The sequence below is a fragment of the Polyodon spathula genome, chromosome 26 (genome assembly GCF_017654505.1).
Source record: "Polyodon spathula isolate WHYD16114869_AA chromosome 26, ASM1765450v1, whole genome shotgun sequence".
NCBI classification, from domain to species: domain Eukaryota; kingdom Metazoa; phylum Chordata; class Actinopteri; order Acipenseriformes; family Polyodontidae; genus Polyodon; species Polyodon spathula.
The window spans coordinates 19589152-19604928 of record NC_054559.1 but is presented as its reverse complement, the minus strand read 5'-3'; the positions used below and the strand labels follow the sequence as shown (position 1 = coordinate 19604928).

General features: G+C 41.2%; 1 protein-coding gene across 1 annotated transcript; it reads left to right on the top strand.

Annotated features, from left to right (window-relative positions):
- Window positions 1-2227: 2227 nt before the first annotated feature.
- Window positions 2228-15560, top strand: LOC121300960 (PDZ domain-containing protein GIPC3-like). Its single transcript, XM_041229997.1, is given in 7 exon segments — window positions 2228-2487; window positions 2489-2525; window positions 5473-5658; window positions 6025-6205; window positions 11474-11586; window positions 12369-12450; window positions 15187-15560. Coding segments are annotated over 7 exon segments (1002 nt in total). The 5' UTR covers window positions 2228-2236; the 3' UTR covers window positions 15339-15560.
- Window positions 15561-15777: the final 217 nt, after the last annotated feature.

Genomic DNA, 15777 nt, shown 5'->3' with positions numbered 1-15777 from the left:
TTCATTGAAGCTAAATATGGAAATCAGCTTGAATCGGACCAATGGAAACTACCAATAGCAGGAAACGTTGCGTGTAGAAAGAGTCACGCCACAGCCAGGGAAAATCCGCCCTGCCACGCCTACGTGTAGTTTTAAAGAGAACACAGCCTGAAGTTTTGCGTTCGGTTTTCACTGTGCAACGTATTTAAGCCTCAGTAAGGATACTTTGTGTATGCAATATTTGTTGTCCTTATCCGTTAAACATTTATCAAACCACCAAATACTGTATTTAACTTGTGTTTATTATTTTTTAAACACTGCTTACTTGCACAGGAAATTAACACACAGAACACAGTAGTCTTTTATATAGTGCCCAACAAGTGGGAAGCAGGACTATAGAAAGTGTGTCATGAGATTCTGCGTGGGTTATCCAGAATGCATGACAAGACCTTGCAGACTTGACTTCCACAGGAATCTGCAGATGAGAAGCCCAGTATAATGAATCAAGTCTCAAGTGCAGATTTTCGGGGAGTTGGCGTTGGTGAGGTTGACTGTGGAACGAGAGCCCTTCGTTCAGTCAGGCCATCTCCTACGATACTGAAAAAAAAAAACATTTTATTCAAGATTTAAAACAGTTGATGTAAGCAGTTATCACAAGAAATAAATAAATAAATAAATAAATAAATACATTTTGACTTGCTTGGTTTTATGCTGGGCCTTGCCTTCAGTATGTTTAGCGTTATGAAATGTGATGAATCTTTTCAATTTGTACAAATGGGGATGGGGAAATATGACCGTGGCAATAAATCAGTTCCGTTAAAGATGAAACAGCTTTAATTTTGTCTGTTACCTGTAGACAGGGATGAAAATAAGACTCTTATTGCATAGCAGTTTCATCCATTCCAGGTTTTGCTACAAGCTTGATCAGCCACAGTGTGTACAGTAGGTAAGCCCAGGGGTGTCTTATACATCTAGTAAAACCAGGAATGTAGCAGACTGCTATGCAATGGGAGTCTTATTCCCATCTCTGTGTAAGTAAAAAGCAAGAAGACGCATGCAAATGAAAAGGAACAAAGCCTATGAAAATTAATTTAGAGCACCGTTAACATCAGCCTTCAGCTCAAAAGCAGTCAGTTAGGTTTTGCTTGGACTGCCGATCAAAAAGATAGCAGAGATAAAAACCACGGTGTAAAGTTACCACTTTCTAATCTGTCATGCTGCCCGTAAACTGTGGCGGCAGGTTAGTTTTCAAGCAGGCTGTAAAAGTGGAAATAACTATGTTGCAGGCCAGAGCTTTATCACAGTAACGCAGGGGTCGTCTCAGTGGGTGAAGCACGTCCATAGGGAATAGCACAGGCATTCACTTGGTATTTACTCAAGAGACAGCGAGCATCCGATCTGGAGAGCGATCGGCGGCGCCAGAGTCATGATGTGGATGTCCTGTTGCAATGGTTTCAGATTATATCATCTTGGAATCATGCCTGAAAGAACTAAGCAATCTTCCTCTGTCAGAAGAGCTTTATTTCGTGGAGTTGATTATCTGGAAAGCCTGTTAACCAGTAGCTTTGGTTTGAATAAAACATGCAAGAAGGTTCATAAAAAGGTGCTTGTGTAACAACGTGACATAATAAATTGATGTATTTGATATTTCATTTTTAAATAAAGTGTGTTTGGAAGTACAAAATCTTTTGTACCGGTGTGGAAAGGCAACTGGTAAATTCTTTAACATATTTGAATATTCCCAATGGAGTAGTTGGACTATACAAATGATGCGTTTAAAAACCTTTGACATTTTATTGTCTGTTTTTAAGTGGCGCTGCCTGGTATGAGCACTGGTATATGGGGCACAATGCAGAATGGACAAGAATCCTTTATCAGTACTATTATAGGATGTATTTATAGAAATGAACTAGCTTATTGTCTAGTTCTGTTTTCCGTGTCTATGGAATCCTATGTAGGTTCACTTGTGCAATTTTCTTTTGAGGATTGACAGCTGGGATTGACAGTGTTGGGGGGGGGGGGTTATCATTATTACCATGCAGTATGGCAACGTTCTTGCAATGTGAATGCTTCTGCTAGCTGTGAAGAATTCCGCCCTGGATCTCAAATAACACAAACAAGATCACCTGCTCTTCAGGTGCTGGGTTTCATCTTGCAAGGGTCACGCTACACTGTATCCCCTTACCTGCTTGGGGTTCGTCATTAATTCAGCAGGCAGGCAGGAAGGCAGGCAGCTCTGTTTTCCCCCCAAGGCAGGATGCTTCAGGGGTCTAGAAGGAAGCAGGGAGCACCAGGGCAGTTGAAGCCGATGCAGAACGGATCATCCCAAGATCAGCCCCCTATGAGCCCCCAGGTCCAGGTCCAGGGGTCAGGGGAAAGGACCCCGGCCCCAGAGCCTCCACCTTATCCTCCACCTCCTCCTCCTCCATGCACCAGGCCACGGCTGGTCTTCCACATCCAGCTCGCCCATGGCAGCCCCACAGGACACATCGAGGGCTTCACTAACATCCATGATCGCCGAGGTTTTTGTCATCTCTTCCTCAGAGGTAACTAGCATCACAATGCTTTGTCTTCGTGTTTCTTGGCAGCAGATTCCAGAAGTGACGCTATGGAGCAATGCCAGCACTAGGGCTGGCACAGAGGTATTGGTAGAATTAGTAACACGTATTTAGCATTATGACATAACAATGGTGTGGACGAATTTACGGGCTATGTCGATACCAGTATGCAGCATGCATTCCAAGGTAAGGTACCAAGTCAAGTTTCATCGTTTCAGCTACTGAAGGAGGTACTAGCTGAAACATTACTCTAGAGTCCTGCCTTGGAATTTTGATGAAGTTCTGAATAATATATGTTACATGTGAACTGTGCTATGGTAGCTAGTTATGATGCATTCTGCTGACGGTTCTTTTAGGATAGCACAGTAATAATCCATCTTCTCAATGAATCTTTCATTCTCTGTTTCCCCTCTTTCTTTATTTCTAACGCAGTATGAGAAACAGCACCTCACTTTCAGGCTTGTCCTAGTTATAAAACCGACAGGCACATGCTAAAAATGGAAAACTCAGGAACAGCACTTTTAAACTGCAATTGCCTCATTATAATAGATAGAGAGCTCGCAATTACAGCTCCTGGTTACTCCCAGCCAATTTTTATAATGTTTTATTGACATCATTCTGATTGCAATTTCTAACAGCATGCTTCCGCCTGATCACTGTTACTAGGGCCTCTTGAAAAGTTAGATGCACAATAATGTAACCCAAAGAAACTATCCTAGTAAAAGCTGCTGAGTTCCACAATTAGGCTCAGTTGTACAATAATATATTCCTCAGCTCTGTTATCAGAATACCAAAATTCCTATTTGGTGTTTTTTTAATTGACAGGAATAGATTTTTTTTTTTTAAAACATTGGCTAACAAGATAGCAGCCTGTTTACATATAGCATATGTAAAAGCTCTTTTTGAAACCTTAATGGTAGAATTCAATGTTTAAATAATTACACACGTTAAATGTACAGTGAATGCAAGTCCTGGTTTTATTAAAATGAACTCTGTGGAGGTTATAGATTCATTCAAATACAATATTACACAATGCTACAGCTGCAGAAATCCTACAACTTTACAAGTTTAAGAAACTTTAGAAGCTCTATCTAGGGCAGCACGCTGTATAGAATATCACTTTGTGATTTTCACTTGGGTGGCAGCGAATGTGTTGGGAGGATGTTTCTCTCCACTTCCTGTCTGACTGTTAATGACAACTGACTGTTCCCAGAATAGCTGAGTCTTACTGTGTCAGGAAATTAACCATCTAGGCCAGTTAGTGACACTGGGTACCTGGATAGTCTCTGATTTCAACAGGCTCTCCAGCTGGAGGTTTTTAATGCTCAAAGCTTTATTTATGCAGCAATAACATTGCTTGTATTGTCATGCGTTATGAAATCGGTTCATTTTAGCTTTCCTTTACTGTAAAGGCTGTAAATCTGTTGATTTTAATTGCGGCTGTACCTTTTGGTGTAAACATTAATTAACTTTTAAACTGTACAGGAACCATAAAACATGTTTTATTGGAACCTGATGTATCAGTGGTGACCCTATATTTATTTTTCAGTCTAGTGATTTGCTTAGACCTGTCTGTCCCATACTGAAAACACTTTGTTTTATTGTTTTTAAAACATTACTAATGTAACTTATATTTCATGATAAAATCTGTACAACTTTTAGGAGATTTTGTCATTTTTAATAACCTCTTAGCTTGCTCTGAGCTAAACTATGCCATTTAAGGGTTTAATGAAAAAACACAATCTGTAATCTTAAGTGGAAGGAAGCCCAGTCCAATGCAATATATTTGTGTTGTATTCATTGGTTTATTTGACGTCATAATAACTCCCTACTCATTGGACAGCTCAGCTCTTAGTCATTTGTTTTAAGTTTAAGTTAAAATGATTACTGTGTATTATACATGTGCTGGTCTCTTTCTGGGGTTTGTAAGGGTCTACTCTATTCAGACCGAGCACTTCAAGCAGGTTAGCAACACAGAATATATAGCATGCAACATGGGTCGTTTCAGACACTCAGAGCTAAAGTATAACTTTGCGAATTATGATCCCATATATCATTGAGCTCTGCAGGACGATGTGGAACATGCCTGGTACTGACGACGTGCTCTTGGAACTGCCTGTGCAAACAGTGCGTGATTTAATGACGAATGTGGTGTCGGCTGCTGTTTTGAAAGGGAGAGGGGCTGGAAATGTTTTGTACAAGAATCTAGTTACATAAGTAAAGTAGCTTTTCTCATTTAAAAAAAAATGCTCGGCATTACAGGGTTAATAAGTGCGTATAAAAGAAGAACCGAACGAGCCCGTCATAGTGGTTCTACAGGCACGACTGTAGAATTGTGCAATATGGGAAACAGAAAAGGCATTGCCAGAAACCGACAGCTTCAATGCCAATATAAAGGGTGAAACCATAACACAGTGGCTTCCCAACTCTGGCCCTCGAAATCCATTCCAGTCTAGATATTTACTCCAACCAGCTCCTAAATTAGTGAATTGAAACAGCCCAATAGCACGATATGAAGGTCACAATATAGCGTGCTTGTGGTGGCCTTTATGGACTGCTTTGTACAAAAAAAGAAGATCAAATTATCATTAATTATGGATGGCTATTTTTTTTTTGATAAACCCAGTAATGCTCCTGTATTTTTGTATGGAGTAAAACCATACTTATGTAGCTTCATTCCCCGCGCAAATCATTAAACGCAACACAAATGAACGCGCTTGATTTTTCAGTGTCACGGTATGCTGCAGAGTTGCAGGCACAGGGCTTTACAGGGATAAAGGCAATTCCTAAATGAGATTAGTAGTCATGCCAGTTATAAATCCCATGTATTGATTGGTGAATCATGTGCTGGTGCAGTAGCTATGTCGTGCCTCTTAGCCTGCATTGCAATGCGTGTGGATCCCTGATTCCATCTTCCTGCTCCCCCCCACCCCAGATCCTGTTCTGCACCTTCAACTCCCACAAGGTGGACATGCAGAAGCTCCTGGGCGGCCAGATTGGGCTGGAGGACTTCATCTTCGCCCATGTGAGGGGAGAGACCAAGGAGGTGGAGATGACCAAGAGTGAGGACGCCCTGGGGCTGACCATCACTGACAACGGCACGGGGTACGCTTTCATCAAGGTACAGGCAGGGGGCGCTTCTCTCAACTGGTCACACCCTGGCTTTCAGCAATGTGCCACATTATTAGTAACGCTCTTACTACTTCTGCTATAGTTGTATATTATATGAGCAGTGGCTGAGTTCACAGACCCTGATTAGCAGTAATCGTGGACTGACTCATGTTAATTTAGGTAAGGTGTTTTAGGAAAAGACCTGTGGAGATGTTGCGATGTGGTCAGACACAAGAGGCTGGTGAATTAGCCTGCTGTGCTAGCTTCAGAAAAAGTTGCTGTTAAAACTCATGCTAATAATTATTATGGGCTGGAGTTACAGTGTAATTGTTTTAAGTTTCTGTGGTTCCCATCACCTCCCAACCCCTCTCATCATAGGATAAAGGAAGGCAGCATTATAGACCATCTGAAGACAGTGTGTGTTGGCGATCACATTGAGGCGATCAACGACCAGAGCATCGTGGGATGCCGACATTACGAAGTTGCCAAGATGTTAAAGGTGTTACCGAAAGCAACGCCTTTCACCCTGCGCTTAGTGGAGCCGAAGAAAGCCTTTGGTGAGTCTTTTGCTAATCATAATACAAAAAATCGGGCAAAAAAAAAAAAAAAAAAAAAGCAAATATTTCACCATGCGCTATCTGATTATACATCAAGTTAAGAGGGTCCAGTTTATTTTTTTTATAGTAAGTGACTATATTTATAAACACAGATTTAAAAACAAACACAAACGCTGTAAAGTTGCATGCTGGAGATAAGAATGCAGTCTACAGGTTGTCCAGCAGGTGGCACCAATGAGTTACTAAGCTGCTGAACAAAAGAGAATTCCTGTAAGTGAAAGCGTGATTTAGAAGGAAGGATGGGTTGGACAGCGCTTCCTTTTAAAAAGAGAGCTTACTGTAACACGCTTTGTCTTTTCCTAAATTAAACAGAAATATAGTTTATAGTTCCAGTAATTGCAGGCCATTGTTGTGCCAGCACACTGTTACAAAAACTGATTCAGCTCTTGAGTAATGAGATTGAACTGAAGTGGTTTTCATGGCATAGCTGTGAGCAAGAATCTGCAGACCCCTAATCAATCAGACAACTTCAGATACTTTGTTTCATTTCCAAACACTGGAGGCAAAAGCAGGGTTTCTGTCCAGGATTTTAGAGAGGCTGTCTTTAATCTTCATTGCAAATGTAAGCGGATGAATAGCATTACCTTATTACCATTTAGAGACTTATAAAAAAAAAAAATAATAATAATAAAAACAAATAAGCAATTAATTTAATTATGAAAATGGAACAATTCATGGAGTGGTGTACTTACACTGGCGAGGCTCTGTTCCAATCGAGGTTGATTACCCTAGCATGTAGAAGCTTTTCATACGAGATCAAAATTAGAGTCCCAGGATTTAAACGAACAAGGCAAATTCCATTTAATCTTTATTCTGTACGTCATATGCCAATCTAGCAGCGTCAAATGATTAGCCTGATGGCATCTGGCATGCTGTTGGTTTACATTACTAGTGCCTAACTATTCCCTGTTGTACCCCACTCGTGTGCGAAAAGGGTGTGAAACAAAAATATATTACCGAAAATTAGGGCTTAACAGAATTTAAGGAACCAAATGTCAATTCATACCTCATCTTGTCATACACGGTGCATGTCTCAATGTTCTTGACTACAGTCCATTTTCTCATTACGCTAACTTGGTTTCCAAAATACCTTCCTCTACACTCGGTCTAGATTGAAATAATAATAATATTGAACAAATATATAATTTAATTATGAAAAATGGAACAGGAGTGTGTATTACAGGAATGTAAATAAGACTCCCATTGCAGAGCGTTTTGATCCATTCATGGCTTTACTAGGAGTTTAGTAAGACACCTTGGCTAGTTATCTATACACTGGGGCTAATGAAGCTCCTAGTAAAACCTGGATACTGCTATGCAATAGGAATCTTAGTTCGTTACCTATATTCAATCTATAATCTCTATTTACAGCAAAACCCTGCTATCTCCTTCTCTCTCTGCTCTCGTTGAATCTGACATTAACATAGTATTTAGAAGATTGCTAATACAATTAGAGTCACATATTTAACAAAACGCATTCCACGTTACCAAATGTTTACTCTGACCAAATAAGCACAAGCTACAGCTGCAGTAACTCTGAGTAGCACAATAATAATCTGCAGGGTGTTGGTTATTTTATTAGTTCCAACATATTGCTGTTGTATTACCACTGCTGTGAGTAAAGATGTGTTTTAAATGATTATTGTATTTCATCTATATATTAATGGGCTTAAACTGAAGGTGTCAATTTAAGTACCAAGTATATGTTTTGCTATGTGTTATACATTCATGTCATGCAGTTGACTACAGTCATTTTCTCATAGCATGGTTCGCACATTCCTTCCTTGCAGACTGGTCTAGAAAACATGTGGGCGGAAGGACATGCACTGTGTTTGGCTGTTGTACATCTAGTTCTAGTTTCTACCAAGTGATTTATTTTTTCTTGCCTGGGGGGGGGGGGAAATGACAAACAGGATTTCTCCAAGTTTAAGCGGCTAATGTGATTCTTTCCCTTTTCAGTTTTCCCTGAGTGGGCCTCACCCCCCCCCACCCCCCCCCCCCCCCACCCCCCCCCCCCCCCCCCCCCCCCCCCCCCCCAGGTGATTTGCCCTGAAGGATGCATGCAATGTTTTATTTGTATTTCTTAAAACGTCTGGCCAGTTGCACGATGATGAAGTCCTTACTGGTGTATACTGCCTCTGTGGCCTGTTCTGGAATGACCCTGTAGTTCTCTTGACCCGCACTCATCAATCTTGCCCAGTATATTCCTGGATGTTTTCCTGCAAGCTCTGAGACTTCTTATAAACTTTACTGGTCGTCTCAATCTGGAACCAGGTACAGTGCTCCTTGTCCCACAGCTGCAGTGGTATTTAGGAATGTATGTACATTGTGGTGGATTTTGTATTTTGACAGTTGCTTTAACTTTGTCCTAGTTTGTATGACCCAGCTGGTATAATATAAAGACAACCCTATTGCAGAAGTACTTGTGATTTTTAGAGACGGATAAGCAGAATAACCTTAGTGTGTCAGAAGCTGAACTAGATGAGTTTTCTACAGTAAACCAGCCGACGGATCATAAGAGCTGGCTTACAAAATTATTGTAGCAGTCCAAAGTTTATACCTTCTGTAAATATTTGAGTGCACTTGTTAAATATACTTCATAAAGAGAGCTGTGTTGCTTGTCACAGTTATTACAATCCTGTCTATCAGTGGCGCCGTCGGGATTTAATTCCTATTTTCACAGACGGGCCGTTTATAACTTAATGATGTAAACATAATGATGTAATTATTAACGTGTGTACTGAGGACAAGCTATACTGTCAGAAACAGCACCATGTTCTCCATTGAAACACAAGGACGAGCGGATTACAGTGTGATACGGTTTGGCATGACATGTTTTTAATTGTCAATCACTCCATAACAGGGTGGGCCCATGAGCAAAATGGGCGGGCCCAGGCCCCTCAGGCCCAAGCGTGGTGCCACCCCTGCTGTCTATATCGGTACCAAGCTTAAGAAAACGTTGGGACCTGCTGAGTCTAAAAGAGGCTCATTTCATTGACCAGATTTTCCCTCATCCCCTGAACATTCTGAGACCAACCTCTCTCGGTCACTCTGCCACAGTCTGCGAGGTTTTAGTCTTCAACTTGACGACTCTGTGTTAGGATTGTAAAGCGATGCGGAGTTTCAGGCAGGCAAAATGTGACCTTTTGTTTGGCAAGAAAATCCGAACAACCATTTCCAAAAATCCAGCAGAGATCGGGGCAGGGAGGTAACCCTCAATCAGTGACGGCTACCAGTAGTAAGCCAGGTACATTAAAACCGGACTCATTGCTGTCTTTGTCGTCCTCTTGAGTATTTTATCCCCTCCTCCCCAACCTCATTCCCGGGCTCGACTGCCTGCCCATCTCTCATCGCAGCTGAGAAACGGCAATCAAAATCTGACACAGAAGCAGCACAGTGTGCCTCAAAATTATTCGAAAGAGCTCTCCTGACTGCAGCACATACAGGACAGAAATCTGTCTCAATTTCACTTGCAAGCTAATTTCGTCCACTAGAGGGCGTCCTTATCAATATCGCCTTCTCTGGAGAGAATGCCTTTGGACTTCAGTCTCTGCACAGAGCAGCCAGGATCTTGGTTAACATCTCGCTCAAGGGGCTTGAATTGTTTATTGCCTGCAATGTTTTTATATGTGCATGTGAATAACTGCTTACAGCTGTATAACCTAGAAACTAAAGGCTCAGTCTGTCTTGTGATGCTACTTGTGAAACAACCTGAGTCTAGTTGTTTATGCCAGACCTCTGTCCCGTTGCTCTTTGACACCCATAAGAGTCAGCATCTGTAGCCACAGTGTGCCACATAAGCATGCAGGGCTTTCTAACAATATGTCAAAACAAAAGTCACAAAGATGAATGTTTTTAATGTTCAAAAGACTAAATATATAAATACAATATTTCAGTCTTTCAGGTGGTCTGTGGTTTGTTTAGATCTTATCAATAGTGATTCATTAAACTTCATAAACACGCTGCAGTGCTGCCTGAGGAGAACTTGTCCCTCCTGTGTTTATTGTGCGTTTCACACTTCCTACGAAGATAAAATTCAGAAATGATGTGTTGCATTTATAAATCAGATCACAGGATATCTGCAGACGAACCTGGTTAAGTACACTGTGTCAGGCATGGCATTGCCGTGGTTACAAAATCATAGCGACGTTGTGTGATAGGAAAAAAAAACAAAAAACATCCTGAACCAATCGAATTGATGCCGGGAAAATGCAGAGGATGTTGAAATTAGGAAGGATTTCCATCAAGTCTCAAGGTAATGATTTAGAAAGTTTTGGATCAGTTTAAACCAGATCCAAAATTGGATTGCATTATGTATTGTGAAATCAGCATCCAGTCTTAAGTGGATGTTTGTTACAAATCTGAATCACTCACTCTTTATGATTTTTCTTTTCCATGATAGAATTAGTCATCCCAGCCTTAATGGATGATGCAGTTTCTATCTAATTGGGTAAATCTCTAAAGGATAAACTTGACCTTGCAAATGTTGCATGCAAACTATTCATGGGTTTGGTTGGGGGGAAAAACAAGAGAAGGAATTTTTCTGCGAGGAAAATAATATACTGACAAATATTTTTTCAAACCAGTGCCAGGCCTTTGTGCATCATTGTGCTTCCTTCATAATACCTACCGAGCTATGTATGTGTATGCCCATGTCCGTAGACTAACAACTCGTGGCATTGGGAGATGCAAAGCACACCTAGCTGGCATAATGTCGCTTGGCTTGGGGAATATCCAAACTTTCCATTTATCTATCGGTAGTCTGAGGCTTTTTCTAGCACTCCAACCCTAACCCTAACCCTACCCTTAACCCCAACCCCAACCTCTCGTCACCTTCTAGACAATTGTCACGCTTGCTCCATTAAAGTGCAAAATGAAGCAAATTGCTTTGATGGCAGTATGAGAATGCACATTCAAGTGCGTTACTGCAAAGAGTTTAGCACTCATCCAGTAAAACCAGTGCATTTGTTTTGTTTGTATTGTACAAAAGTTACGGGATCTGGGATCCGCTGTGATCCTACACAAATGAACCCCTGAAGGTATCGACCTCCTCTCAGCATTATTATTTATGTCTGAACAGGAACCCTGTCTAATCAGTGCAGTCGTAGCTCATCAGAAACTCTTCAAACTGTCCTTGGGATTTATAAAAGGACCGGCGCTGCTCATGTGTCAGGTCTCGTGTTCTCTGTGTTTAAACTCCGTTGGCAGATATGATCAGCCTGAGGACCAAGTCTGCAAAGTCGGCTGGAGAAGGGAGGGTGGGCAGCAGCAGAGAAACTCTGCGGCTGAGGTCCAAAGGGTCAGCAACAGTGCAGGAAGCAGTAAGTACCCATCCCCTCTCAGAGTCGAGTGTGGGCACTAGGAGGCAGATCCTGCCAGATCTCAGGAGCCAAAGCAATCTGGGTCACTATTCTCCTTATTGCCAACGGGGGACCTTCAGGTGCAGGAATTGCTGTCTTTGTGGACGTCAAAGATTTCACCCTCTACTTGTTGTGCAAGTGGTCCTGCGCAGTAAGAGACATGATTATAAAGTATAGCTAAAGGTGTGCTTTGACTTAATTCAGGACAGGGTTGAACCATCCATTGAAAAATTGTTAATGTTTTTTTTTCTGTGTGTGAGACCATAGTTAGTATATGGAAAATGTGATGTATTTGAATCTTCAGGAAAAGGGGTTTGATTGGCTGAGTGTGACTTAATAGAGCCCTTTAATCACCTTACATTTTTCCAGATACTGAATATCAGTTTAATATCCTCTCATGTGTGTTCTGTATGATTCTGCGTTTCTGATTAGTTGATTATTTGCCAAGCTTACCGACTGTTCTGGCTGATCGGTGGGAAGTTGGGAAGCGTATTAGTGTTGCGCTGTGCACTGAAGCCTGTAGGTGAACCATTGTGCTCTGCAGGCTGTGCAACACTGATATGTTTCCCCAACTAGAGGAGTCTTTTCAGAAGCAATGTTTGCTGGAATAGTTAATAATAATGGAAAATAATATTCCAAGCAGAAACCAAACATGGAGAGTTATGCAGAACACGCGTAATACACAGAACGGGCTCACGCAGTTTGATGTCATGTCATTAAGAGCTGCTGTTTCACCCTTGCAGCCGAGTGAATTTGAAGAACGAGCCGTCAGGAAGGTGGACGACCTTTTGGAGAGCTACATGGGGATCAGAGACGTGGAGCTGGGTGAGGAAAAAAAGATTTTGTATAACGGCTTTTTCTCTTTTCTCTTGCTGTTTGCTGTCATCGTGAATGGTTCTGGCTTCTGTTACTCCATTCTCTAAATCTTCCTTGTACCTTAAAGGGTTCCTTTAGGTAGCCCAAGATTAGAACTAATCAGAATCTGTGAAACCAGCCTTATGTGCAGGGGATTGTTTCAGCTGTTGCCTGTGGTATTCTCTTGTGGTTTATTTTGAGTCTCTATACTCTTTATCATTCAAACAAGGGATTCTTCAATCAACAAAATACCCGGGAGAAGAGCCACGGCACACTGATGAATGAGGCTGCTTATTAACGCTACTAACGACTTGTTTAGTTTAGCAGAGCAGGGGATAACTGAGCTAAAGAAACGCAGACCAGGACAAGCTTTTGGTCTTCAAAGGAGAAAAAATAAGGAAACAATGTTATGACAACTAAGGGTGCATAATATCATAACTGTCAGGGCTATTAGATTATGGCTTTGTTTTTAAGTGCACCTTACCCAATGAGTAGAGCTCCTTTTTTTTAAAAAAAAGCATGTCTCAGGGGGACAGAGTACTGTTCCCGTTCTTTGCTTTGAGGGGTACTGGCATTAGGATAGAGTCAGAATTAAGCACATGTAAACCATCCCGTGCAGAAAGTGTAAAGGGACACATTCTGGAAACTTCGCTTTTGTAGAATGGCACAGAAAAAAAAAGTTTCTTTGGCGGTAGTTGTTGTGACTCAGTTATAAGGTCCCTTTTGAAAATTGTTGGTTAATAGTTCTTGAGGCTGGTACAAGCGGGCACGCCTTTGATAGAGCACGAAAGATCTACCTGTAGATTAAGAAAGCAGCTGTGCGGCTCCAGCCTTGTCAACGTTTCCATTTTCATGAGCATGCGTTTTGTCTTCCAGGAGTTTGAAAGTCCCAACAACCCTTTTTGCAGAAGTGTCCCTAGAGAATGCTAGGGGAGCGGTCTTCAGAGAAGCTGTCGAAGCATCCGTTTGGACAGAGAATGTCACAGATATGGTGCATGACAGCTATGGCAGGAAGTGAGCTCCCAGAATAACATGGTATCAAAATGCCTTTGGCAGCTGCTGTGTGTGCTTGAGATGTAGGGAGGCAAGTGAAACTATCCACATGTTGTCCCTTTTATTTCGTTTTGTGCCCTTGTGCACTCCACCACTCCATTTGCATGCTACCCTCATACGACTGTAACTGTTTGTGTCTTTTTAAGTTGGAGCTCAGGTAAACATTGAGGCACTGTACTGTACTGTAGAGAATAGGTCACTGTGGCCCACCCTATGTAGATAGAGTACTAGGCATAAAATATATTTTCTGTCACCACCTAGTGGAAATATTTTGTTAATTACACTATTTGATATAACTTGAGCAGTTCAGATCCACTCCTGTCCATTTATGTTCTATTTTCTTTTGGTTGTTGTATAGTGGAGTATAAAGACATAAGAAGCCACTATATTAATCTGGTTCCTGTCAGTTTACCAAAGCTGTCTCTGATTGTGTTGACGACCTGCAAATATCTGACCTTGCATTCTGAAACTCCCACAAAGCATTTAATTTCTTCAGGAATGCAAGGGCAGTTGCAATGATGCCTCCGTGAAGGCCAGTTTTCGAAAGGAATGCTTTGAAGAACATTTCTGTGCATGAGAAACGAAAGACTCGAGACCTCTGGTGATGGGTTAACGATGGGAAAAGCGTTTGCATGATTTGTATTTACATGGATGTGTCACTTGTTTACCTGGTAATAGCAAACCAGACAATCCTCAAGCGATCTGGATTTGTAACATAAGAACATAAGAAATTCAAGAACGGGGGAAAGGTCATTCAGTTCACCCATGCTTGCTCACTGTGGTGCCAGAGTGGTCCGCGTTAGCGCACGGGAGAGGAAAAAACCTATAAATTACTGAGGCTGTTTTAGGACTGGAAAGGGGAAAACAATTCAGGGATTGGTATGGAGATGCTTAAAGAGCTCGGATCTTTATTACAAGTTAATACTGATTAATAATACATAGCAAAGAGTTCCATTAGCTGGGATTCTCGTGGCACAATCCTGTCAGTGCCCAGAAATGATTCTTGCTATTCTTATTCTGTTATTATTGCTGTTTTTATTCTTCCCATGCATATCGAATCCTTTGTTTACTAATTATTAAGGCCTACTTTGCATTATTTTTTTAAATGTGAGCACCATCTTTAAACACTTTTTTCATATTTATCCTATCTAATAATGCTAAACAGCATGGTGAAGACTGTGGGTTAGATCCACGGAGTGGTTTACTTCAAATCCTCACACATTAGCTCAACTGTTTCATAAAGACAAGCATGTTACCATACCAGTAATGTTACCATACCAGAACTGAACAACCCTGGTTTTTAATGTAGGGCTTGTAAATTAGTATGTTGCTTATTTTTAACATTAGAATTTTACTTGGTGTTTTTTTTTTTTTTTTTTTTTTTTTTTTTTGGAAAACAAAAAAAAAATGACAATTTTGAATTTCAGTTAAAAAGCATTTGGAAATCTACCCCAGTGTCTGTTGTTATTTTAGTATCTAGCTTGAGTTTTAACAAAATGTTACCTAACTGTCGAAAAACAAGTGCAACTTAAAAATAAAACAAATGCTGGTCCCGACCTTTGGCCAATTATAATCATTCTTCGCCACTGGCAATGCTGTAAGTTTGCAACAGTAAGTCTTTTATTTATTTTTTTGTAAACATTTCTCTTTCAGCTGCCACAATAGTGGAAGCGGGGAAGGACAAGAAGACGCCTGATGACTTTGCGCAGGCGCTGGACTCAGTTCTGGGGGACTTTGCCTTTCCGGACATGTTTCTCTTTGATGTCTGGGGGGAAATAGGAGACGTCAGGAACGGAGTTATTTAGGGGGCCAGGAAATCTGCAGCACCGGACCCTTTGTTTCAGCGAACATATTAGTGTTTTAGCAAAATCCACAGTCGTGTTACGCCAACCGATTTTTCACACTTAGCTCTCCACAGGCTCTGAGAATCAGCTGAGGGTCACTGGTGTTGATTGGTCTAACATTCAAAGTGAAACAAGTGAAGAAGCAGCTGCTTGGGTTTGTGATGATCGCTGCTTCCTTAGACTCTGCGGAGAACAGCGATCCACACAAACCCAAGCAGCCATCTCTTCACTTGTTTCACTTGGATTGGTAAATTAACTCAGTCGCCTTTAGAGAGCTTGATCAGGATTATCAAATAATCAGTTTGTGCCGCACTGATAGGCACACATTTACCGACCTACATCCCATTCCACCACTAGGAAGATGGTATGAATGTGGACAGTTTCAAAGCCTGTATTGATT